The 24952-nt window shown below is 62.6% G+C and overlaps 1 protein-coding gene across 2 annotated transcripts; it reads left to right on the top strand.

Annotated features, from left to right (window-relative positions):
• The first annotated feature begins 2211 nt into the window (after window positions 1–2211).
• On the top strand, window positions 2212–24275 carry CLCN7 (chloride voltage-gated channel 7). Of its 2 annotated transcripts, XM_032845899.1 has the most exons (25): window positions 2212–2431; window positions 8974–9045; window positions 12322–12393; window positions 12516–12581; window positions 13006–13138; window positions 13367–13476; window positions 13997–14077; window positions 14914–14976; window positions 15068–15151; window positions 15934–16027; window positions 16238–16302; window positions 16785–16901; window positions 17565–17619; window positions 18081–18141; window positions 18577–18715; window positions 19535–19628; window positions 20712–20881; window positions 21883–21934; window positions 22160–22287; window positions 22444–22529; window positions 22748–22877; window positions 23388–23447; window positions 23513–23689; window positions 23855–23935; window positions 24165–24275. In XM_032845899.1, the coding sequence occupies exons 1-25, from the start codon at window positions 2279–2281 to the stop codon at window positions 24249–24251; spliced, it is 2430 nt and encodes an 809-aa protein (XP_032701790.1). In that variant the 5' UTR covers window positions 2212–2278; the 3' UTR covers window positions 24252–24275. The 2 variants fall into 2 exon arrangements, with proteins under 2 accessions (XP_032701790.1, XP_032701791.1); XM_032845900.1 differs by lacking the exon at window positions 8974–9045 and having other exon boundaries at window positions 2213–2431.
• Window positions 24276–24952: the final 677 nt, after the last annotated feature.

Here is a 24952-nt window from a genome sequence, read left to right as displayed (position 1 = left end):
TCAGGGGTGTGAGGCCAAAGACGAGGTGGCTGCCTCCCCATGAGTCAAGGTCAGAGGAGGCATTCTAGGACCGAAATCCCCCTGGGTGGCCCCACGGGTGCTCCCTGAATCACTGACTTCAGCTTCCCCTTGCACTTCCCCAGAGCACATGTACCTTTAGGGACCGTCTCAGGCTCTTCTTTCCTGGGCCCCTGGGACTTTCTCTGGAGATCTTGGGACGACATGCTGCTTTAGGGAACACCGGTAATGTCTTTCTTCAGGGACGGCAGGGTCCCCAGCAGGGTATTATTTCCGAGCCCTCTCCTTCTTGTGGGTACTTATAACGTCTGGGGGACCCAGGATGGCCCACCATTCATAGCAGCATTCCCCTACAAGTCCACAGACCTTAAGGCCGCAGGAATAGGGCAGAGACAGCAAGCCACATCCACACTCGGGAAGCTTTGTGGGGAGTGGGATTCCAGGAGGACAGAGTGGGCTGGGGAAGGGCTTGGAGTCAGGGCTGAGACAGCTTCAGGGAGGGCTCTGGTCACTGAGAATTTGGTCTGTCCAGCAAGACAAGGGAAGCCATGCACAGTTTGAAGCAGGGCAGTCTGAACACAAATCTCGAGCAATCGGCCATCTCCACAGGGTCAGTTTCCCCCCCTCCCTAACCAACCTTGCATTCTGAAGCCTGACCACCTGTGATCCATCAAACCCTGTCTATGACCTGAGCCTGTTGTTTCCAGGTAAGGACAGCATGACCCTGAGGCGCCCTTCTCATGCTACAGGGTTTGGGGCCTGGTGAGAAGCTGGGGCTGGCTTCTCCCTCCCCACCCCCCACCCCCAGCCTGTTCGTCCTCCAGAAGGACCACTGGGCCTGCACAAGTGCAGTCAGACCCCTCATCTGTCTGACAGTTTTGGCCTTCGGGCCACAGAGATGCCCCCTGACCTGGAGCAGGAACCCCTTCATCCAGTCCGGTCGGTCAACACATGCCCAGCCCCAGCCCACCTGAGCCTCACAGCTGGTGTGCCAGGCCACAACTCGGGGCCGTCACACTGCCCTGGCCCATCACTCGAAAGGACAAAGCCATATGACACGAATGAGAAAACACCCTTTTTGGAAAGAACGTTGTTCTCGGAATTTCCAAGAGCATTGCACAGTCATTGTGGGGAAAATTCAAAACCCTGTCCCACTTCTCTTATTCTGGTTTTCGTTCTGATTTCGAGTTATGTGGGGGGAGGGGCTCCATTCCTTTCTCAGCCTCAGAGCCTCGGAAACACCCCGTAAACTTTTTTCTTTTGACAAGTTTCATACCTAAAAAACAGAAGTTGCAAGACGAGCATATTGTGGTCATACAGGTTGGGCCTAGCCTGACCGTGTCAGCACTCGGCCACATCTGGTCCCCTCTGTCGCAGGCTCCCGTTCCCATGATGGTGCACGTGCCCGCGTCCCAGCCCATCCCCCCGCATAGACCCCGTGTCTCCTGAGAACAAGGACTTTTCCTGCGGTGACCCCAAGACAATGTTCACCTTGGGCAGGGAACCGGGCAATCCCCCCACCCAGCCCGGTGTACGCCCAAGGTCTGCCAGTCGTCCCAGCGAGGCCGGAGCCGCCAGGAGCCTTCAGCTGTCCTGTCCCTTCAACCCCATCACAGAGGGCGGTCCTGGCCTTCGCGGCGGAGCACATCCGCCTAGCAGGGTGTGTGCAATTCCCCGGTGGTGAGGGGACTCGGCAGCCATGCCCCAGCGCCGCGCGTCCTCGTCAGCACAAGCCCCGGGAGGCCCGGGCGGTGCTCAGCCTGTTCTAGGGTCCGGGGGGCATCCGCGGGGCTTCCAAGATTTCTTCCCCTTCCTGCTTGTCGGTAACGTGCAGGCAGATGCCGAGACCGCGCACGGTGTCCGCACGCAGCGGACCTGCCCGGATGGTGGAGGAACCGCCCGCCACCTGTCGTTCCTCCCGCGCCGCCACCTGCTCCGGGAGGGACAGCCTGCCCGCCTTCCTCCCCCTTCCTCCTGTCCAGTCCTCGCGGACCCCGGCTCCCTTCTCCGTTCCTGCTGAGATCCGCTCTCGGGGACCCGGTCCCCGCTGGTCACCTGAGCGGCGGCGGAGCACCCTCCGCCCCCGACGGCGCTGGGGCGCGGGACTACAACTCCCAGAAGGCCTCCGCGCGCACGACCCCGCGCGGCCGCCGTCGTGCCTCAAGTGCGCAGGCCTCGTGGATCACGTGGGCGCGGCGCGGGTCACGAGAACAAACACCCGGTCGCCGCGCTTCCCGGGCCGGGCCGTCTGCCGCGGACCATGGCTAACGTGTCTAAGAAGGTGTCGTGGTCCGGCCGCGACCTGGACGACGACGAGGCGGCGCCGCTGCTGCGGAGGACGGCGCGGCCCGGGGCGCCGGCCGGGGAGAGCACGCCGCTGTTGAACGGGGCCGGGCCGGCGGCCGCCCGCCAGGTGAGGCCCGTCCGCCGGGAGAGCCCCGGGCCCGCGCCTCAGTCTCCCCCGCGCCGGGAGCCGGCCTCGCCGTGGCGGGCGTGGGCCGGGCCCTCCGCGCCGCTCCCACTCGGGGGTCAGCGGCTCTGGCAGGCGGAGGGTGGCTCACTCGCCGGTGGCCTTGTGCCTGGCCGGTGCTGACCGGCGCGTCGGTGCTCCGATCGTCCCCGGTGAAGAGGAGGGGATGCGCCCGGTAGGGCGCGGGCTCGGGCCCTGGGTCGTCTTCCGCACATGGCAGCGCTGGCCTCGGAACCGAGGCCCTGGGGCTCTGCGGTCTCGGGAGGGAGGAAGCTCGGGGCCGGGTGGCTGGGGGGCTCGAGGAGCAAGCAGGCCGAGCTCACCGTGACACTGTGCTCCGAGCGCGCACGAGCTGCCGGCCGCCGGCTGCTCTCCGCAGTGCGGGGCTCTGCGGGCCCCTTCTCTGCACGCGTCCGTGCGGGGCGATCTTAGGGGTGGTGGGTGTCTCCACCCCGTTTTCCTCACCAGTTACGCGACGGGAGAGCGTGCAGACCCGCGCTCTAAGCAACAGGTCAGAGCGGTTGCGCCGCTCGTGAGTCGGGTTGCGGCTTGGCAAGCGTGCAGGGGTGTTGCGTTCACTTTGAGTTAATGAGCTGTTTCTCTTGGTCGCTGGCTCTTACTCTGCTTTTGGTTGTTATTCTTGTTCCTTTTTTATTCTCTGTCTGTCCATTAACCATTGGAACAGTCTTCAAAGAGGAAGGAGGCAAGCGTCAGGCTGTTTCTGTAGGGCTTATCCCCAGGTTGCCCCCGTCCCTTGGAAATGCATGAGAGTGAAAGTGCGGGTCTGCTCTTTGAGTGGAATCTTGTTCGGAAATGCCGTCTGTGTCTGCATGAGAAGTGACCTGAGATGGCTAATTTGGAGGGGGGGCCTTAAGGGTGCTTTGTTATTTTCTTCTTGGAACATTATTTTTTCCTTCTAAAAGAAAGTAGCTTAGGGTCTACAAAAGGGAATTGTGAAACTGGCTTTAGGAGTCGACAGGGAAAGCGCTAGAAACATAGAGGTGGAATTTGGGTTTATCTCAGGACTGAACGTGTGTTTCCCGCTTTGCAAGTCGACCAAAGGAGTTGGCCTTTTTTTTTTTTTTTAAAGAAGAGTCTTTTGAACTCTTAAAAAAATCATTGTTATAAACTGTTTGCAAGCTATTGCGCATTTGTGTTTAGTAACACCTGACTGGCTTCTCTTAAACAACTAAAAAAGAATTACTGTGCACCTACTGTGTGCCCGGCTGCCTGCAGTTTACCCAGAACGGAGGTGCAGAAGCAGCTTCCTTCCTACTGGCTGCAGGCTCGTGGAGAAGCACGCCTGGTGCTCTGTGAAGACTGAGGGGCCCCAAGGGCAGGAGAGGTCCCATCGGGGTCCAGTCTTGAGTGCAAGACCCACAGGCAGTCCGACAGGTGGGAAAGAATGGAGAGCGTGCATAGGGTCCTCTGTGAGTTTGGAAGGTAGATCGGAGCGGGGAGAGAGGTAGGTCAGACCTGTAGGGGACAGCTTTTGGCTTTGAATCCAGCTTTCTCTCAGGGGGAGTCCTGCAGGAAGCTGGACATTTCAGTCTTCAGGGATCGTGCAGACTGGTGGCAAGGGGGAGACCGCTCCGCACCCCAGGAGGCAAGCCCCGCGGCCTCTGCTGCCTCAGCGTGATCCCCCGCAGGAAGGTGAATGTGTGTGGTGCTCTGAGCAGCGCCTGTCCCGGCTGGTGCATGGCAGCCGCTCCGCGGGTTAGTACCGGAGACAGCACGAAAGTGACGGTCTTGGGGTTATCGTTCACCAGGTGACCCCACTGGCAGCTGACGGGATTCCTTGATTCCGGCTTTCTTGTGGGGAAGGTGTGCTCTGGGCTCGCAGGCCAAGTTCAGCGTTAGGCTCGGGGGCACCCTAGCTCTGCAGCAGACAGTGGCCTGTGAGGTGCTGCCAGACTGGGGCCATTGGAACTAAAAGGACACCCCGGACCAACAACCATCCTAGGGGCACGTCCTAGTGACTCCGACGTGGGAGCTCATCTTGGCCACCTCCCGGCCCTTTGGGGTTTCTTGCACGACACTCAGAGTGGGATGGTGGTGGTGTGGGCACCAGCAGAGCTGGCCAACCTCCTGAAGCTGTTGCTCGGGGTGGCATGTGCCGTGTGGCTGCCTGGCAGGCTGCTGAGTGCCCCACGGGGAGAAGCACAGCCCTGGGCGGGGGAGACCGCCGACCCCCCTCAGCTCAGCCTCCACCTGCCCGGGAGCATCTGTTCAGAGGCCCCTGTGGGCTGCTCTTCCCTTTGTCAGGCCCCTGGGCCCAACATGGTAGAGCAGGGGTCACGGCGAGTTACCAGAGCGTCACTGCCCATTCAGCCGCTGGGAGAGGGTGAGGTCAGCCAGCAAGTCATTGTCATGTGTGTGGGCAGCGGGAAGCAGAGCATTTCCAGAGCTTCTGCAGGGAATTCTGAGGCAGAAACAGACGCTCCGGAGGCGGAGGGTGGGATAGCCACGGCGTTGGTGACTGTGGGACATTTCCAGGGCCCTCGGCTTCAGGAAGCTCCTCCAGAGACACTTTGGGGTGGGGGGTGGGGGTGGGACTCTCAGGTTTAGAATCCGTTCTAAGGATCTAGCTTCTTTGGGAACTGGCTTGCTTCTGTGTCCTGCCCGTACAGCTGGAGCCGCAGACCACAGCCTGGGAGTGCCAGGGGCAGCGGAGGCGGCGCTCAGGGGTGGCTTATCTGTCGTCCTCACCGGCCCCTCGAGCTCTGCTCTGCAGTAAGCGAGCACCCCGTCTTCCTCCGAGGTGGCTCTTAGCACCGGGCTCAGCTCCTCCTCGAGGTCCCTCCTCGCTCTCTGCCCACCCATAGCCTCCCTGGTAGGGTTGGGGCGGGCTGCCTGAGGGCTGCCCAGGTCTGTGTCCCTCCTGCCTTCGGTTTCACCTGTGCGGGGTCAGTGAGAGCTGAGGGACAGGACTGGGCCCAGGCCTAGACTGAGAGTCCCGGGACTGCCCCCCCGCACACACAGTGCAGTCCTTCTCCTCACTGGGGTTCAGCCTGCAGGACTCCTCGCCCGCCTGACTTCCCAGGCTTCCTCACATTTGCAATTACCCTGTTTATGGGCGTCTGTGTGCTTCCTGGAAGCCTGTGGCTGCTGGAGCCCCGTGTCCTCCATGCTGAGCGTGGAGCCTGGCGGCTGCGGGAACACACAGCAGTCCAGTGGGACAACAAACGGCCTTGGGATTGTTTGTAAACTTGGTTTTACTCTGAGTGAGAACGTACAACAGAACTCACCGCCATGACCAGTTTTAAGGGTACAGCTCCCTGGACTCAGAGGCCCCCGCGCTGTTGTGTAACCGTCCCGCCAGCCCCCTGGGGAACTGGGGCGCCTTGCACAACTGAAACTGTCCCCATGAAACACCCAGCCCCCGCCCCTGCCCGGGCCCTGGGGCCCACCCTTCTGCTTTCCCTCTCCGTAACCCTGACCGTTCTAGAAGTCTCACACTGTGGCGTGTGTGTCTTTTTGTGATGGGCGGCTTTCCTTAGCATAATGTGCCCGAGGCTTGTCCCGGTTCCCCATGGTAGCAGGTTGTAGAATTTCCTTCCTTTTCTAGGCCCTGCGACCTTCTGCTGCCCGGGTGGGCCTGGCCGGTTTACCCACTCATCTGTCAGGGGACGCTGGCGTCGCTTCCAGCCCTTGGCTGATGTGAGTCACATGGGTTCCCACTTCCAGCGGTTGGATCCCTGGGTCGTGTGGTCATCCCGTGTCTTTCAGGACGTGCCAGGGGTGGGATCGCCGGGGCACGTGGTCGTCCCACACTGCTTTCCACAGCTGCTGTGCCGCCGTGCGCCCACCCAGCGTGCTTCCGGCCCCCTCCCTGGCTCACGCTGCGCTGGGGGCGGCATCTCCTTGTGGTTTGGCTGCTGGTGTCAAGTGTGTTTTCATGTGCTTACCGGCCGTGCGTGTGTCACCGTTGGAGACGTGTCTTCAGGTCCCCTGCCCACTGTTTCTTCCAGGTGGTTCTGTCGGCTTCAGTTCCTGGCGTGAGGCGGGTGTTCACTCCTTCCAGGTGCGCGCTCTGTAGCACGTTTTCCCGTCGTGCGGGCTGCCTTTCCTTCCGCCCCGTTGTCTGCTGTGACACACAGAAGTTTCTCAGTTTGCTGTGGCCGTCCCATTTTTTAATGTTTACAAATAAGCGTGGATTTGCAGGAAGTTGACAAGGCCACACAGAGAGGGCATGTGCGCCTTCCCCGGGCGCCTCCATGGCTTCCGGCCCTCAAAACGGTAGCACCGAGTGGACACTGGGATGTCAGCATAGGCACGTGGGCACCTCTGCCCTTGACCTTGTGTCCGCATCCATGCCGCCGTGGTCAGCGTGCAGAGCGCGGGCCTCGGCACGGAGCTCCCTCGTCCTGCCTCTAGGTCGCTCCTCCCGCACCCATCCCGCTCCCATCCCCCGGGCCCGACATTTTGAGGTCGGGTCAGTGTGGCTGCTCAGTGTATAATCTGTGGGATCGGCCACTTTTCCTCGGCATCAGTCCCCAGTGTCTCCGTCTGGCCTCTTGTACGTGTCAGTAGTTTGAGGAGCCGGTGCGTGATCTAACCCGTGTTCAAGGGGAAGACACAGACACCTCGAGGAGATCACCGAGCTCTAAATCAGCTTGCTTCACCACAAAAGATATTTCCTGGAAGATGCACGTACAGCCCAGAAGAGAGAAGTGGGGGGGAAGGGAGGGGCCGCCACCTTCCGGTCGAGGCATGCCCTCCTGGGGTGCCGGCCGCCCTGCCCTGCTGGCGTCCGGTCAGGGGCTGAGGACCTGTGTCCCCTGAGACAGTGAGTCTGTGCCGACTAGACTGTTCATTCTTTTTTTCTTTTGGAAGATTTTATTTGTTAGCGAGAAAAAGAGAGCAGGGGCAGAGGAAGAAGCAGGCTGCCGGTAGGGAGCCCCGTGTGGGACTCGATCCCAGGACCCCGGGATCATGACCTGAGTTGGAAGGCAGATGCTTCGTTGACTGACAGGGGACAGGCGTCCCCTGACCGGACCGTTCTTGTCACACCTCTCTCAAGGCTGCCGCGTGGCTCTTGGCAACTGCAGAGGTGAGAGGAAATGTGTGATGGGCCCTGACTTTGGGCCCCTTGTTGCGGAGGGATGACGGTCCCATGTAACTGAGCTTCTTTCCTGGTCACTGGTGGGGACGTTGGAAGCGACCAGACAGCCTTTCTCTACGGCTCTGTCTGCAGGGTCGGGGTGTGGATCCCGTCACACTGTCCATGCGGCCTGGCCTTGCTCAGTGGGGTCTGTCCATCTGTGCACCCCGTCTGCCTGGCCGGTCTGTGTGTGCAGACACATCCCTAGGGATGTGCATTTGGTGTTGCTGTGGCCAGGCTGGGGGCCGGGTGGTGGCCCAGACCCCTTCCTGTTCACACGTGTCCTGTCGGTGGGGCGGAGGCGGCAGCCGGCTTGAGAACGGGGGTCCCTTGCGGAGCTGGCACGGTGCCCAGCGGGGCTAGTTCTCCTGGAGTCAGCGGTTTGGGGGCATTGTCGGTTTTTAAAGAGAAGCGGGTTTCTCTCCGCCACCCCAGTCGCTGGCTCTCGGTACGCGCGTGTGAAGGGCGCCCATCTGTGCGCGGGGAGCACGGCGATGCCCACGTGCACACGCGGCTCGGAAGGCCCCCTGGTGGGGCGAGCGTGTGCAGCCCAAGCCTGCGGACTGTGCGTACCGCAGCTCCCGGCTGGGGCGGTTAATACGTCAGGCGCGGCGAGAGGTGGGGTGAGAACACGTGCAGCGACACACGGAGACACGAGTGCTGCCGTCACGGGGCTCCCTGGGCTGTGGGGCGGCACATGCCCACGTGAGGGGTCCCAGCAGGGAGACCGGCGCCGTGGGGTGCAGGGCGAGCTGACGGCTGAGCCGCTGGTGCGGCGGGAGGACGGTCATCTGCTCCCGGCTGAACGCACGCGCCTGTGGCGGTGGCGCCGGGGGCCGGTGCGGGTGTCGCCGTCGTGGAAGGCCGCGGGTAAACGGCAGCGCCCAGCTCCGCCTGCGCCGCCGAGGAACCCCGGGTCGGGCTTCCACACAGCAGCATCTGGGATGTACCGACCCCAAAACAGGTTTTGCGGAAACGCACACCTGCCGTGCGCCTGTGTTCTGCTTCCCAGGCCTCTGCCATGCGGTGCGTGTGAGGACAGTCACGTGCCTGCCTGCCTGCCTGTCCCCGGGGGCTGACGGGAGTGTGGCTGCGTGTCTGGAGGGCCTGCCTGGAAGCCGGGGACAGCTCCCTGCCTGCCAGAGCCCCTCAGTCTCGGGACTCGGGAAGTGGCTTGGCTGGGGGAGCCTGGGCGTGGGCGACCTTCCGCTCTCATCCCCAGGGCTGGCAGGTGTTCTGCCGTTTCGGCCGTGCCTTAGGCCAAGGTGATGGGGGGCCCTGTGGGGTAAAGAAGGCCTGGGCTCATGCCGAGTCCGGACTTGTCTGGGGTCCGGCACTGGCCACATGACCTGGGGCTGAGCACCCCCGATCTCTCTTCCAGTCGCCACGCTCCGCATTCTTCCGGGTCGGACAGATGAGCAACGTGGAGCTAGATGATGAGCTGCTCAACCCGGTGAGTAGTGGGCTCGCTCCCACCCCGCAGCTCTCGGCCCCTGCCCGCCCCCAGGAAGGTCGCGGCCCGCTCTCGTGGAGGTGCCGAGCAGGGCGTGGGGGTGAACAGCAAACAGGAAGGCGATGGACGGCAGCGGGGCTGTGTAGAGCTCGGGGACAGGTGCAGGCAGATCTGTCCGGAGTGGGGGAGGGCAGGTGTGGGCAGTCTCTGCAGAGCTGGGGGACAAAATGACGAGCAGACCGTGGGCCCCCAGAGCCTGGGCAACCAAGGAAGTTGGCTCCGAGGGTCTGTGTCCCCTAAGGCTGACCTGCGTGAGCAGAGATGGGGCAAGTGCACGCCAGGAGGTTGCCCTGAGCCTGTCCTATGCAAGTGCCGGAAGCAAGGCCAGAGGAGCCAGTAGCACGTGTGGGACAGGGGCCCTGAGTGGGCAGGAGGTGGGCTCTGGGGACAGGGATCTCAGGAGTCAGGGACCTTTAGACAGGGACCTTTGGACCTTTGTCCTCTTCTCCTGCCCCCATGCCAAGCTGTGTGGCAGCTGCGGGGGAATATTTCTTGAGCCTGCCCTGCTCTCCAGCCGTGCACTTGACTTCCTCCCCAGGGTTTTGCGGTTCTGACCCGCTCCCTCTGATGGCCGGTGACGGCCAGCTGATCTTTCCTGCGCCGGCGGCCATGTGTATGTCTTCTTTGCAGAAACGTCTCTTCACATCCTGTGCCACTCTAATCGCGTTGTTTGTATTTTTATCGTTGGGTTGTGAGAACTCTTTGTATATTAGATGCATGTTGCTCGTCAGGTACGAAATCTGCAGATCCCTTCTTAGGTTGTCTTCTCGCTTTCTGACCGTTTCCTTGAAAGCACAGAGCCTATTTTATTTTATTTTTTTTAGAGAGTGGGGAGGTGCGGTAGGGGCAGAGGGAGAGGGAGACGGAATCTGGAGCGGGTTCCAGGCCCAGCGCAGAGCCCGACACGGGGCTTGATCCCATGACCCTGGGATCATGACCTGAGCCAAAATCAAGAGGAGGACGCTCAGCCGACTGCGCCCCCCAGGTGCCCCACAAAAGCTTTGATTGTGAGGATGTCAAGTTGACTGTTGTGTTGTTGTTGCCGTGCTGTTGGCGTCGTGTCGCAGAAGCCACGGCCTAGCCCAAGGTCATAAAGATTTTCCGTGTTTTCTTCTTCTGAGAGTTCTCTGATTTTAGACCTTTGATCCATTTTTCACCGATCTTGTGTTTAGTGGAGGAAAAGGGTACGAGCTCATTCGCGTGTGGGTGTCCGGACTCCCAGGACCGTCTCTCTGAAAAACCAGTCTTTCCTAATGAGTCATCTAGGCACCGTGTTAGAGAACCAGTTGGCCGTGAACATGAGGGTTTCTCTCGGGGCTCTGCTTCTCTTGCACCGATGCCCGCGTCTGTCCTTGTCCCCAGGCCATGCCGTCTGGAGGACTAGGTCTTCTGTGGTGAGATTTGAGAGTAGGAAGTGAGAGTCCTCCAGCTTTGTTCTCCTTTTGCCTTTTCTGTAAGATTTTATTTACTTATTTTGAGAGAGTGCATGAGCACAAGCAGGGGGAACGGCAGGCAGAGGGAGAAGCAGACCCCCGGCTGGGCAAGGAGCCCGACACAGGGCTCGATCCCAGGACCCCGGGATCATGACCTGAGCTGAAGGCAGACGCTTCACCGGCTGAGCCCCCCAGGTGCCCCTGTTCTCCTTTTTCAGGGTCGTTTTGGCTGCTCGAGACCCTCTGCATTTCCGTGTGGTTTCAGGACCATCGCGTCCGTTTTAGGGCCGCCTGCCGCGGCTTCACGCCCAGTCTCCTGACCCAAGGACGCAGCGTTCTTCCGTTCATTCTCGCCTCCCGCTCCTCCCAGCAGCCCTCCGTGGTTGTCAGCGTACACGTGTTCCTCCATCGAGTGTATTTGGGGAATACACTTCAGTTATTTTATTCTCGCTGCCCTTGTCACTGTAGTTCTCTGGGTTTCCTTCCTGGCTGTGCTCGCAGGCGTGTAGAGAAGCCTGTGGGTTTGCGCACCAGCCTTCTGTCCTTCAGTCTTTTTGAGCGCGTTATTCCGATCATTTCTTAGCATGTTTGGGGGGATTTTGTGTACACGAGGTCGTGTCGTCTGCAGATAGTGAGTTTCATTTCTTCGTTTCCGCTCTGGATGCCTGTTGTCTCCCCTTGCCTCCCTGCCGTGGTCGGAGCTCCAGGGCCATACGGAGCAGGCGGGGCCCGGGCAGGTGTCCTTGTCGTGTTCCTGATGGGAGGGGAGAGGCTTCCGTCTCTCATCGTCGAGCGGGACGCTCGCCGTGGGGCTTTCCTGGACGCCCCGACCAGCTGAGGTTTTTTCTGTTCTTACTCTGTGACGCATGCTTGTCGCGAAGGAGTGTTAGTTCGTCACATCCTTTTTCTCAGTCTGTTGAGGTGATCGTGAGGACTTTGTCCTTTATCCTGTCGCAGCGGTGTTGAGTGTCGTACCACACTACAGACGCCGAATGTGTGGGTTTTCCTCAGCAAGCCGCTCTCCTGTGCTCTGCAGACAGCAGCTGAGTGTCCTACAGCTTAACTCAGTTCTGACACCATCTGCCGGGCATGAGTGCAGGCCCCCTCCCCAGGCTGCCAGCCGGGCCCCACGAGACCGCCCCCACGTCCAGGCTGTCACCAGCTGTAAGTCAGGGTTCCAGACCCCCTTGTCCAGCCATAATTTGCTAGAACGGCTCACAGAACTCAGGGAAACACCTCACTCCCGGTTACTGGTTCATCGTCAAGGACAGGCCTGGGGAACAGCCAAAGGAAGACACCCACAGGGCGGGCGGGTGTGTGGAAGGAGCACGGAGCTTCCAGGCCCTGCCCCCTGCCCGGGGGCCACCCGTCCCCTGCCGGCACCCCCGTGTGCCCGGAGGCTCCCGCACCCCTTCCGCTCTTAGCAGGGCTCGGGGCTGATGGGCTCCTGGGTCGTGGGTGATGGGCTCGGTCTCAGCCCCTCCCCCTCTGCAGACGCACAGGGAACACCCTCTAGAGAGGCCACAGAATTTCAGACGTGGGGGCAGCACCTGGGACACAGACCAGGAACATGGTTCCCGCAGTTCCACAAACACCATGTCACTTGAGTTCCGGGTGTGTAGCCGGGATGATCCTGACCTTCCCGTGGTGCCGAGGGGCGTGGGCCTGCACTTCCAGCCTCCTGGCTTCGTGGGACACACGGACATGTGCTCCCCCCCTTCCGTTGCTCTGTCCCTGCATGTGCTGGTTGTCAAGTGTGCGGCTTTGCTTCTTCCTTCCGCAGGAGACGGACCCCCCTCACCCTTTCCCCAAGGAGATCCCGCACAACGAGAAGCTCTTGTCCCTCAAGTACGAGGTGGGCCTTCTCCCTCGCCGCCCCCACCCCATGCAGACCCTCGCCCCCTTGCCCCCTTCCCCTTCTGCCCCATGACCTGGGAGCACCGCGGTCAGCCATGTGTCGGGTGTGCCCTCCCGCAGAGCTTGGACTACGACAACAGTGAGAACCAGCTGTTCCTGGAAGAGGAGAGGCGTATCAACCACACCGTGAGTCTGCTCTGGGTATCCTCGCCACGCGCCCTGCTCTCAGCTGCCCTCGTGCTGCCCCCTGGCCTGGGTGCGGCCCCCTCCCACCCCCTCTGGTGTCCTCCAGCCTCCGATCCTGGTTTGTGTCCTGGAGCCAGAGACGCCTGGGGACAGGGATGGGAGTGGGTGTGTTAGGTGGGTGTGATGGAGAGGACAGGCAGTCGTCAGCTGGGTGCCCGGCTGTCAGCCACTGACTGAACTGGTGGGGAAAGTCCACCGCCTCTGAGACGTTGACCAGAGGCCGCCTTCCCTGGATGCGGGGTCCCGCACGCGGCGTGCTGGTGGCGGCCTGTAGAACCCCCCGGGCTGGATGCACCGTGTCCAGAGGGGTCTGTGGTGGAGGCCCCCGCACCGCGCCTGTTTCTGATGGTTGCCCTCCCCACAGGCCTTCCGGACGGTGGAGATGAAACGCTGGGTCATCTGTGCCATGATTGGAATCCTCACGGGCCTCGTGGCCTGCTTCATTGACATCGTGGTAGAGAACGTGGCTGGCTTGAAGTACAAGGTCGTCAAGGACAGTATCCTTTGTCTGAAGTCCCCGGCATAGAAGGCGGCGCGGGCTCCGGGTGGGGCTGTGCAGCTCTGAGCTGGCCATCGGTGAGGCCTCCCTGCTGGGCACCTTTGCCATCCTCATGGGGGAGGCGTGGCTGCGTGGGGGCATCGGGGGCCGGGGGTGGCGCTCGGGGCCCAGGAGGGCAGCGGGCAGGCCAGGGGTGAAGCTGCCGGTCGTCCTTGATGAGCACCAGATATCGACAAGTTCACGGAGAGGGGCGGGCTCTCCTTCTCCCTTTTGCTGTGGGCCACGCTGAACTCCGCGTTTGTGCTTGTGGGTTCTGCGATCGTCGCCTTTGTGGAGGTACGGCCGCCAGGGGGCTCCTGTGGGAGGGAACCCTGAAGCCCGTGCCAGTGAGGTCCACCCGGCTACACTGGAAGGGCTTCTGGTGCGGACATTCCGTGTTCTGGCAAAGCAGAAGGCGCCCGGGGTAGGCGGGGCCTCAGCAGCAGGGCTGGTCGTGGTGGAAGGGAGCACCCCTTCCTGGACTTCTCCCAGAAGTCTCCCTTCCTGTGGCCTGCCTCTTTCTTGGCTTCTCCCCTGCCATGAGTGTAGCATCCAGAAGCTTCTATCTGCAGTGCCCGCCCCCCACCCCAGGGACACTGGGCCTCTTTTCTGCTCAATTCCCGACCCCTCCCATGGCCTGCTCCCCATTCCCCACCATCATCACTGCCTCTGGAATGAGAGGAAGCAGGAGAGGAACCCAGCTCCATGGGCAGCTGTCCTGTCTCGGGTACCGTGTGGCCCTGTCTGCTGGGACCCGTGGGGGCTGTAGCACCGCCGTCGCTCGGCCTGCTCAGTGCTGGTCTCTCTCTCTTTCCAGCCGGTCGCCGCTGGCAGTGGGATCCCCCAGATCAAGTGCTTCCTGAACGGGGTGAAGATCCCCCACGTGGTCCGGCTCAAGGTGAGGCCCAGAGGATGCGCCGGACGGGAGCTATGGTGGGTCCCCGAGCGCCTCTGGGACTTGGCCGGACTCCCTCCGGCCTCATGTAAACCTGCTTCGAAAGGGGTTAGAATTTTCTCTTATACATTGTAAATCATGAACTTGTGCTCAAACGGGGCAGCAGCTGGGCTCACCAGCCGTGTGGAGTGCGTCCGTGTGTTCTGCACGGTGGTTACTATCTCAAGGTCAGAATAGCTCTGTTGGAGTGGTAGGTACCCTTTCCGTGAGTTTTTTCCTGTTTTTGTAGTTTTCCTTAACGTTCTGCTTAATATTCTTGACAACGCCCTAATTCTGAAGAGATTGGGGCATCTAGGAGCGTGGTTCCTCCGTGGCCATCTCCAGGTGTCGGGTCGGCATGCCTCAGCTGGAGGCTTCTCTTGGCTCGTCCGGGGCGGGGTCCTCCCGGGGCCCTGTGCTGTGTCCCAGGGGGTGGGGACCGGCCTTGGCAACCTGAGGAGCAGGGCGGCCTCCGGGAGGGCTTGTACCCGCCGCACGCAGCGGGGTCCCCCTGGTGGGCGCAGAGTCAGCAAACATGCCTGGGCTGTGTCCAGTGGAGCAGAAGCTGCTGCTTCCGGCTCTCAGGGGTGCACAACTTCTCGGGATGGGAGATTTGAAGGTTTGAGAAGAATCAGCCGGAGCCCCACACCGAGGACGCCCACTGTGCGCCGGCCCTCCTGCGTGCCTGCCTTGTGTCGTGGGTTCTGAGCTGGGCACTTGGTCAGGTTGTGCTACACACTCTCAGACTATACGCGTGCGGCCTTTCCTCGGAGACTTGACATGCCTTCCTTTGCGTTTAGACCCTCGTGATCAAAGTGTCCGGCGTGATCTTGTCCGTGGTGGGCGGACTGGCGGTGGGAAAGGTAACGGAACTCTGCTGGCTGCCGGTGACCCGAGGCCACTTAGTTCTCTCAGAGCCACGCTTGTCTGAGGGCGGCTGTCCTGTGCTTCCAGGAGGGGCCGATGATTCACTCGGGCTCCGTCATTGCCGCCGGGATTTCCCAGGGGAGGTCGACGTCGCTGAAGCGAGACTTCAAGGTGTGTGCCCCCTCCCAGCACGAACGGGACCACAGCCTTGCCCGCAGCCGTCCCAGAGGCGCATGGGGCCTCGGAGGCGGTTGGGATGGCTCACGGGACGAGTGAAGACCCTGTGCTTCCAAGATCTGTTTCACAGCACTTTGCCACGTTTCCCCTCAAAGTCACCAGCATCCTGACGGGTGTTGCACTGACTTTACGCAGGAATTCAGATGTTTGCAGTCTTCACAGGACAGTCTTGGTTTTTGGGGTTTTTTTTAAAGGTTTTATTTATTTGAGAGAGACACAGCGAGAGGGAGCACAAGCAGGGGGAGTGGGAGAGGGGGAAGCAGGCTTCCTGCTGAGCAGAGAGTCTGATGCGGGGCTCGATCCCAGGACCCCGGGATCGTGACCTGAGCTGAAGTCAGATGCTCAATGACTGAGCCCTCCAGGGACCCCCAGTCTTGTGTTTTTACATCAAGCACATGTCTTCGGCATCTCTTTTGTTTGGTTTTGGCTGGTGTTCCGCGGGGTTCTGAGGCGTCTGATGGGTCTTAGGTGGTCTGTGAAGGTTCCCCGGTGTTGCGAGCCTCCTCCCTTGGCTGTTGGCCCACGAGGGCGCCATTGGCTCTGTGGTGCCATGGCTGTTCTGTGGCCTTCATGAGTCCGCATGGGTGGACCGTCCCGAGAGCCGTCTCCTGTGGGCCCGGTGTCCCTGGTGCTCGCTGACCTTGCTGCGCGCTCAGGGGCGCCTGTGGGGAGGCTGCTGAAGTGTGTCCCCGTGTCCCTGTGTCCCCCTGTTGCAGATCTTTGAGTACTTCCGCAGGGACACAGAGAAGCGGGACTTCGTCTCCGCGGGAGCTGCGGCCGGCGTGTCTGCTGCATTCGGAGCCCCCGTGGGTGAGGAGGGTGGCCCACACGGGGCAAGCTGTGGTCCCTCCCATGTGGGGGAGGGTTCTTGCTGTTTGCAGACTTTGGGGGAGGAGGAGGGTGCAGTCATGTGGCCCAATAGGCCTGGCGACTGCCTCTGCCTGTCTTGGTGCCCCGGGGTCACGGGCTCCCCTGTGTGTCCTGGGGAGCACACTAGGGCTGGGCTGCTTGCCGTTCCAGGTGGGGTCCTGTTCAGCTTGGAGGAGGGTGCCTCCTTCTGGAACCAGTTCCTGACGTGGAGAATAGTAAGTGCCTGCAGAGGGCCACTCCGTCAGGCGGTGCTGTCACCTGGCCTCCGTTCACTCGAGGGACGCCTGGCTCTTGGCCCGAGCTGTGGTGCCTTCCCCTGGGGTCTCCAGTCGGCTGTGCCGGGAGCCGTGCTCCTATGGGGCTGCTGTGACCGACTCTGCCCATCACCCGACCTGAGCTGCTTGCTGTCCCCCACCTCGTGTGCTCCCCCGTCAGCCGTGGGCCTTGTTCGCACCTTGTTGCCCCCTTCATGGGCCCACCCAGACCCCACCGCACATCTCGTCCCTCAGCTTCGTCACGGCTTGGCCCCAGCACGTGCCCGCCCAGCCACGGGGGGGCCAGGCACCTCCTGGATGACGGGAGGGGAGGGTCCCCCCCCAGCTCCCCAGGCCCCGGCCTTACGGCCCCGCAGCCTCCCAGCTCCCTCGCCTCGGGCAGGCTTGGCTCTGACGGTGCCCGTGTTCCTCTCTGCCCACAGTTCTTTGCTTCTATGATTTCCACGTTCACCCTGAATTTTGTCCTGAGCATTTACCATGGAAACATATGGGACCTGTCTAGCCCAGGGCTTATCAATTTTGGGAGATTTGACACAGAGGTAATACAGTGTGCTCCCTCGTCGTCTGCTTTCTCTGGCTGGGGTCATGGTCACATACTTGAGGTTCATCCTGGGAGTGTGGGCTTTTGGGGAACAGTCGCTCTCAGCTGCAGGGTTGAGCTCTTGGTCGTAAGTGCTGGGGGCCGGGAGGTGACTTAGGGAAGCTCACAGCTGACCTACCTGTGCAGGTCCGGATGCCTGACACCGCTGGGTGCTCTCGGGGCGTCTGGGTGGTCTGCTGAGGCCACGGGCCCAGGGTGATCATACGGCCGTGTCCACGGAGCAAGTGGGTGCTGTGCGCTGGGACCCTGCTCTCATGGGTGCCGCACATGTGGACACAGCAGAGCCCTCGGGTCACTTGGGGTCACAAGGTGTATTCCCGGGGTTCTTCCTCACTTGTGCCCCACTGACCGCCATTTGGCAAAAGCTCATGCCGTCCCCACCTTGAGGTGGACGAAGACCTGGGCCGGGAGCAGGCAAAAGCCCTTAGAGGGAGCGTGGTGTGCTCTGAAGTCCCGCGCCTCTGTCCTGCTGACCCCTGTAGTCGTGCATGAAAGTGTCGGGCGGCCTGCGCGCGGGCTGATCACGGGCCATGTCCTTGCTCATGTCAGAGGGGGGAGGGCTGGCGCTGTTCCCACGGGACGCTTGCTCTCTTCTCTGCAGACGATGGTGTACACGATCCACGAGATTCCCATCTTCATCGCCATGGGCGTAGTGGGTAAGGGCCGTCCCACGAAGGAACGCTCCCGTCCCCCCCACCCAGGTGGGGGCGGGAGCCTTCCGGGGGGTTCAGAGTGTGTGGTGGGGTCCGGGCCTGCCAGACCACAGCCCTGGCTCAGCTTTGACATGGCCGGAGGGGGCCATAGCCCCCACAGCCAGGGAGCTGTCCTCCCACGTTCTGCCCTGTGCACGCGCCCCTGGGAGGGAGCCCACAGCCGGAAGACCGGAGCTTTCCCCCTGCTGGAGAAGCCCCTCTGTCGGTGCTCCCCTACAGTAGAATGAGCTCTGGACAGCACTTCCCACTCTGAAAAACCTCCTGTCCCCTGAAGGAAGGCAAAGCCTTTGAGAAATCCACTTGTGCATGTGCTGGGCTGTGCTGACATACAGCACAGACGCACAGACCCTGTCCTCCTGTCCTTTCTCCCGTGTCCCTTACACGCTGTCCCCTCCTGGTCCTAGGTGGTATTCTTGGCGCCGTGTTCAATGCCTTGAATTACTGGCTGACAATGTTTCGAATCAGGTGAGAAGCCTCTGTTTTGTGCACCCGGGGCTTTCGAAATGGGCGTGTTGTGGGCTCTGTGCCCGTGGGGTTGCATGGAAGGCCACATGCTGACAGGCCTCCTTGTCGGTGGTTCATGTGTCTGGAGGCCTGGGAGGTCCTGAGCCAGGGGACACTCAGGCCTGGAGGGCATTTCTGGGAGGTTTCGAGTTTCTCGAAATCTTTGGGTGGGCCCTGGGCTTGAGGAGGCACTTCTGCCTTCTTGTTCTCTTGCCTGGACTTAAAATGCTGTTGGGGGCGCCCAGGAGGTGACCCAGTGACTGTGTGCGCTGCGTCACCCTGTGTCACCCCATCGTGTCCTGCGACAAGCTCTCCTGAGACACGGACTCCAGGTGCCACAGCAGCTGTTCGGCTGTGAGCCGTCCTGAGGCGGGTCCGTCCTGCTGTTTTCTCTAGGTACATCCACCGGCCCTGCCTCCAGGTGATCGAGGCCATGCTGGTGGCCGCAGTCACGGCCACGGTGGCCTTCGTGCTGATTTACTCATCCCGAGACTGCCAGCCCTTGCAGGGGAGCTCCGTGTCCTACCCGCTCCAGGTGGGAGGCCCAGGGCCGGTGGGCGGGTCTGTCGGGTGGGGTGGGGCCAGAGGGTGGCCAGAAGCTGAAATCCGGCTCAAGCGGGCTTCCGGGGCCTGCTGGGCATCCGGAGAGCAGAAGTTACGCTGGGCAGGGTCCCCCTGGTCCTCCTGCCAGAGCAGCGTTCCGCCTGGGCCACACGGGGACTTCAGAATGGGGGACGGGGCGGGGGGATTGTAGGTGTGGACCCGAGAAGCCCCAGACCCGCACAGACTATGGCCACGGCATGGCCACGGCCCACAGGGATCAGCCCAAGTGTCCGCCACCTGGCAAACTGACCAGCAAAATGGGGTTTGTCCGTAAGTGGGTGTATTTGGCCGTGGAAAGAGCCGAAGCCCTGATATGCCAGCCCGTGGCTCGGAAGCACGTGGACACAGGCCACATGGAATGGCCCAAGTGCGTGTGATGCTCTGTGTGCGAGACGCCCAGAACCGGCAACGCCACGGAGGCCGGGCAGATGTCTGGTGGCCAGGGCTGGGGAGGACCTAGGGGTCACAGAACCCGCCCCGCTCAGCCTGAGAGGGCTCAGCCCGCCGGCTCCAGGGCTCAGGTGCCGGCTGTGGAGCCCCAGAGTCCCCACGTGCCCCAGCGACAGACTCCCTGTCCGGCCAGGCTCCTATGGACTGGCCCCGCAGGCTGGACCTGCCTCTGGAGCCTTCACCGTCCCTGGGCCTGGCTCTTGGCGTCCTGCTTCTCCGAGGCCACGACCTGACCCAGCCGTCGCATCGTGGACGCCAGGACCAGTCCGCCCACCGGCCGTTCTCTCTCCCGACCTCGCAGCTCTTCTGTGCAGATGGCGAGTACAACTCCATGGCCGCCGCCTTCTTCAACACCCCGGAGAAGAGCGTGGTCAGCCTCTTCCATGACCCCCCAGGTGCGTGCCTGAGCTCCATGCCATCAGCCACACGGGGGGTCTTGGCCCCTCCAGCCTGGTCTGAGACCGATGCGCAGTCCCTGGGCCTGAGGGTTCCCTTCCAGCCAGTGTGCCCCAGGGGCAGAGGTCGGCACCCTTGCCGTCATGGCGTGCGCACTGGCAAAGGGGGGTGGGAGCTCAGGGGTGGGCCAGACCCTTCCTCTCCTAGAGGGCAGCTGCTGTCTCCGTTGGTGACGATGTTCCTGGCTCCCACCGTGTTTCCCTCTGGGAGCTGCTTGCATGGGGCGGCCTCCAGCCTGGTGACACTCACTGGCCACTGCGTCTCCTTTCTAAGTGACCTCCACCCCAACCACGAGGCTCAGACTCACGCTCCCCCGACTGAGCTGGCCACGTGCCCCCAGCTGCACTCATATTTAATTAAAAAAACAGGTTGTCGAGCGTAGAGCGCTCCTTTTCAGCGCGCGCCTGCCATGGTGCTGATGTGCGCAGTGGCTCGCCTCCGCCCATGGCACCAGGCCCACGAGGGCGCCTACTGTGTGCACCTGTGGAAGCCAGCAGGTGGTCGTTCTGTGGCATCATTTCACCTTTCCCGTTTGGGGCTCTTTTAGGCCATCTCTAATGGCTCCCTGTTGTGAACAGGGTCACTGAGAACTTTCTAGTTTGTCTCTATACACACGCAGTAGGTCCATGCAATTTGCGGGAAGGTTTAAACATGGGGTGAGGCTGAGCCCTTGGTGTTTTGGGCCAGGCTGTTGGGCGGACAGCAACCTCCTGGACTGGTAGGTCCCAGGTTTGGGTGGGTTTCTTTCGGGGTCTGGAAGTGTCTGCTCTAGATTGATGCCTGGCGGTCTCCCTCCCCTGGTGTCCAGGGGTCCGCACGTCCTTCCCTCAGCCTCAGGTCAGCTTCCTGCTGGCCGCACCAGGCCCCACCTGCCCGGCCGCCGTCCTCCTGCCTCGGGGACTAGGCCTCCAAGATTCGCACTGTGGCCCCTGAGGATGGGGCTACTTGGGGGCAGCTGGGCCGGGTGGCCGTGTTCCAGGTGAATCCACGTGGCAGGTCCTAGCCAGACCCTTTTCCCCTAGGCTCCTACAACCCCATGACGCTTGGCCTTTTCACGCTGGTCTACTTCTTCCTGGCCTGCTGGACCTACGGGCTGACGGTGTCCGCCGGTGTCTTCATCCCATCCCTGCTCATCGGGGCCGCCTGGGGCCGGCTCTTTGGCATTTCCCTGTCCTATGTTACAGGGGCCGCAGTGAGTGTGGGCTTCTCCACGCTTCAGGCCTGGGATCCGGGGCTTTCCGTGCAAGGGGACAGGTGCATCTGAGCCCCTGGTCTTTCGGCGTGGCCTCGAGTTTTCTGGCTGCTGGCATTTGACCGAGACTGCCATCTGCAGACGTGGTGCCAGAAGCTTGGACCGGGGAGATGCTCGGTGTGACTTGAGTGTGTGACCCAGGCGCATGTGCCTGGCCCCTGGGGACTAGTCTTTCTTTTTGTGTATCTTCCTTTCTTATTTCAGTCTTTGAAATAAGATTTCTAAAACCATTCGAGGAGCCAGGGTGGATCCCCATCGCCTGCCTGCTCCCTTTTCTAGGTCTCGCCATGCCTGTGTCATGTTTCCTCCCAGGCGTGGCTCCGATTTTCCTTTCTCAGTCGAGGGGTGATTCACGTACTGTCAGGCCTCCTGCCGTGGAAGCGTGCAGCTCGGGGGCTCTCCCTGTGCGATGGTGGTCTGCGTCACGTGTCTAGTGTCACGCCTGTGTGCCTGGTGCAGTCACTGCCGTACCCCAGCCCCCGCAGCCACGTGCCCACCTTCTGTCTCTGCGTGTTTGCCTGTCAAGGGCGTTTCCTGAGTGGAGTTGCACAGCGTGGCCTGTGTGTGGCTTCATTGCTGCTGGTCCGCGCTGGGCTCTCTCTGCACCCAGGGACACTGCTGGCCTTCCTGCACGCACCTGCCCTCCTTCCCTCCTTGGCACATGGAATGTGGGCTCCTGCCGTAGCTGCCGATTTGTCCCGTATGTGTGTGTGGCCCAGATCCTTCAGGGCCTCCTGAGCGGGGTACCCCCCAGGGGGTTTCCAGGCTTCTGTTGCCGTAGATGCTATACCGCAGACCACGTCACGTGTGTGTGGACTGTAGGAGTTTCTTCTAGGGTTGGCGTTGCTGGGCCCAGGGCCCGCCGCGGGGGAGTCATGTATCTCGGTGGGCTTGAGAAGGGGGCTGCCATCCCTCCAACAGCTCCTCTGTCATCCCCGCAGATCTGGGCAGACCCTGGCAAATATGCCCTCATGGGAGCAGCTGCCCAGCTGGGTGAGTGGGTGTCCCAAGGTCAGGAGGGGGCGCCTTCTCCTTGGGAAACAGAGGGCCACGAGTCCACCCCATGTGGCATGCAGGGTCGCTGTCCCCACTCTGCAGCCTTCAGGGCCAGACCACTGGGGCAAGTGGGTGGGGCGCCGGCATGGACACTGGGAGACAAGGGGGGTTGCATGGAGCGGCACTGCGGCTGCAGCCTCCCCTGATGATCTCCCTGGGCAGGTGGGATTGTGAGGATGACCCTCAGCCTGACTGTCATCATGATGGAGGCCACCAGCAACGTGACGTACGGCTTCCCCATCATGCTGGTCCTGATGACAGCCAAGATCGTGGGCGACATCTTCATCGAGGTGCGGCTTGTGGGAGGAGGGCTGCTTGCCTCTTGCCCTGCTCTGTGCGCCCCCGCCCGCCCCCAGCGGGGAGCCTGAGACTGGGGGCTGGGAGGCAGGCAGCGGAGGGGTGGGAGGGGCCCTCTGCGTGTCTCAGCGCCGCCCGCCCCCCCTCAGGGCCTGTACGACATGCACATCCAGCTGCAGAGTGTGCCTTTCCTGCACTGGGAGGCCCCCGTCACCTCTCACTCGCTCACCGCCAGGTATGGCCTGCGGGGGTCAGTGGACAGCAGACGCTCCTGGGAGGTTGGGGAGGGCGCGCCGGTGTCTGAATGTCCGGGGGGCGGCGGGCCCCCTGGCTCCTCGTCCCCGGTTTCCTGTGTCTGGCAGCTTCCTGCCTGTCGAGCCTCCATCTGGGCGAGGAGAGGGTATTAGTCACGTGGTCGCTTGCGGCGAGGCCACAGCGGACACTCTTGCCCAGGGAGGTGATGAGCACACCGGTCACCTGCCTGCGGAGGAGGGAGAAGGTGGGCGTCATCGTGGACATTCTCAGCAACACGGCGTCCAATCATAACGGGTTTCCCGTGGTGGAGTTTGCTGGCGACAACCAGGTACCCGGGGCCCCGGGTGCGGGCGGCTATCCGGCCCATACATGTGCGTGGCCTCAGCCGTGGCGCATGAAGTGGAAACCCCGTGTGGGCCCATGGAGCTCACATCCACCAGCTGCAAAGGAATGGGGTCCCGCAGCCAGGAGGCGGCGGCCTAGGGGCTGCTGACCACCTGTCAGGGCTGCTGGCGCCCACGCGTCCCGGGGTCTGACTCCACGCTGTGCCGTCAGCCAGGGCGTTGGGACGGTGACCTGTGTCGGGAGCGGTGTGGACGGATGTGGTGCGGGTGGCGGGGTGTGTCTCCCCACGGCCTCTTGCTGCCCCGGCCTCTGGGCAGCGATGAGCAAGTGCGGGCGAAGTGCCCGCGGCAGGCCGGCTCCAGAGCCGGCGGCCACGCGTCGAGGGGAGCCCGGCGGGGTTTCCCGCACTGGACGTCTGCGGTCACGGCAGGGAGCCCCCGTGACTGGAAGGGTCTTGGTCTCGGCTCCTCACGGACGAGGTCTCTTCCCACAGCCGGCCCGGCTGCAGGGCTTGATCCTGCGCTCCCAGCTCATCGTCCTCCTGAAGCACAAGGTAGCTGCCGGCCGCCCGGGGAGGGGGGCGGGGGGGGCCGCGCGCTCTGACCCCCCCCTCCGCAGGTGTTCGTGGAGCGCTGCAGCATGGGCCTGGTGCGCCGGCGGCTGAGGCTGAAGGACTTCCGTGATGCCTACCCGCGCTTCCCGCCCATCCAGTCCATCCACGTGTCGCAGGACGAGCGCGAGTGCACCATGGACCTCTCGGAGTTCATGAACCCCTCCCCCTACACGGTGCCCCAGGTGCTGCCGCGGGCGGCGGCCAGGGATGGGCAGCTTGGGCGCGTGGCTGTGGGGCAGGGGCGGGGGAGGGGGCCACCAGGGCCCCGGCTCGGTCGGAGCCCCCGCCCTTCTCGGATGGACCCGGCGGGGGCGCGGGGCTCAGCGGCGTGCCTGCCCCCTTTGCAGGACGCATCCCTCCCGCGCGTGTTCAAGCTGTTCCGGGCCCTCGGCCTCCGGCACCTGGTGGTGGTGGACAACTGCAACCAGGTGAGTGGCCGCGGTATCCTGGCTGCCCTGGTCGTGCAGTCGGCAGACCTGCTCTCAGCCCCTTGGCCCGGGGGCGGGGTGGGGGGGTGGCAAGGCTCAGTACCCAGACCGGCCAGGTGTCCAACCCTGGGGCTCCCCCTCGTGGTGCTGCCCCCTGCAGGGCATGGGGCAGGGTTTCCACAACAGCAAGAGGCTGCTGCCAGCCCCTGGCCCGGCTTTGCTCCCGCAGGTGGTCGGACTGGTGACCAGGAAGGACCTGGCCAGGTACCGCCTCGGGAGGGGGGGCCTGGAGGAGCTGGCCCTGGCCCAGACGTGAGCCCTGCCCCCCCGCGCCCCCCCGCGCCCCCTCGCTCCCTGGGGCAGTGGTGGATGTGGCATCCCCCAGTGCTCGGGGCACGCGTGTGTCTGTGTGTCTGTGCGCGTGTGAGACGGTGGGCGGGCCCCTTGCTGCTGCTGCGCCGTCTGCTCCCCTGCAGGCTGGCCCGGGAGGACCACGCCGTCTGCACTTCACCGCTGGGGCCTGGGGGACACGCAGCTGCCACAGAGGCCTGAGGCCTTGTCCCTTCCGCTCCGTCTGTGCCCTTGAGGTGATGGGGCTGCACCTGGAGGCGGGCGCCCTGGGGAGCAGACTCGGCAGCAGGCTCTAAAGGGAGGCCAGCTGTTTCGCAGACTTACCACGCAGCCCTCTGGGGTCTTGGCCGGAGAGAGCTGAGAACCATCCGTGGGTCCGAATGGCTCCGTCACCCCGACGTCCGGACTGACGGCTGTCGCTGCTGTGCACCGAGAGACTGGCACGTCTGAGGGTGGCCGCTCCCACTGGCCTTCAAGGACCCTTGGCCCATGGCCACCTTTTGGGGCAGCTCTGGTCCCGGTCCTGGGCCAGGTGGGCTCTGGAATGGGCCGGTGGGCCTGGAGCAAGGATACTCTGCTTCTCCTGTGTCCCCAGGACCCCAGGGAACTCTTTCTGGAGGTGATTCCTTGGCCTGCTTCTGGGACAAGGCTACCCGCCTGCCGCTG

The sequence above is a fragment of the Lontra canadensis genome, unplaced genomic scaffold, assembly GCF_010015895.1.
Source record: "Lontra canadensis isolate GAN:19392208 unplaced genomic scaffold, GSC_riverotter_1.0 scaffold171, whole genome shotgun sequence".
NCBI lineage: Eukaryota > Metazoa > Chordata > Mammalia > Carnivora > Mustelidae > Lontra > Lontra canadensis.
The sequence above is the reverse complement of the archived record's forward strand: the minus strand, read 5'-3'. Positions and strand labels throughout refer to the sequence as shown.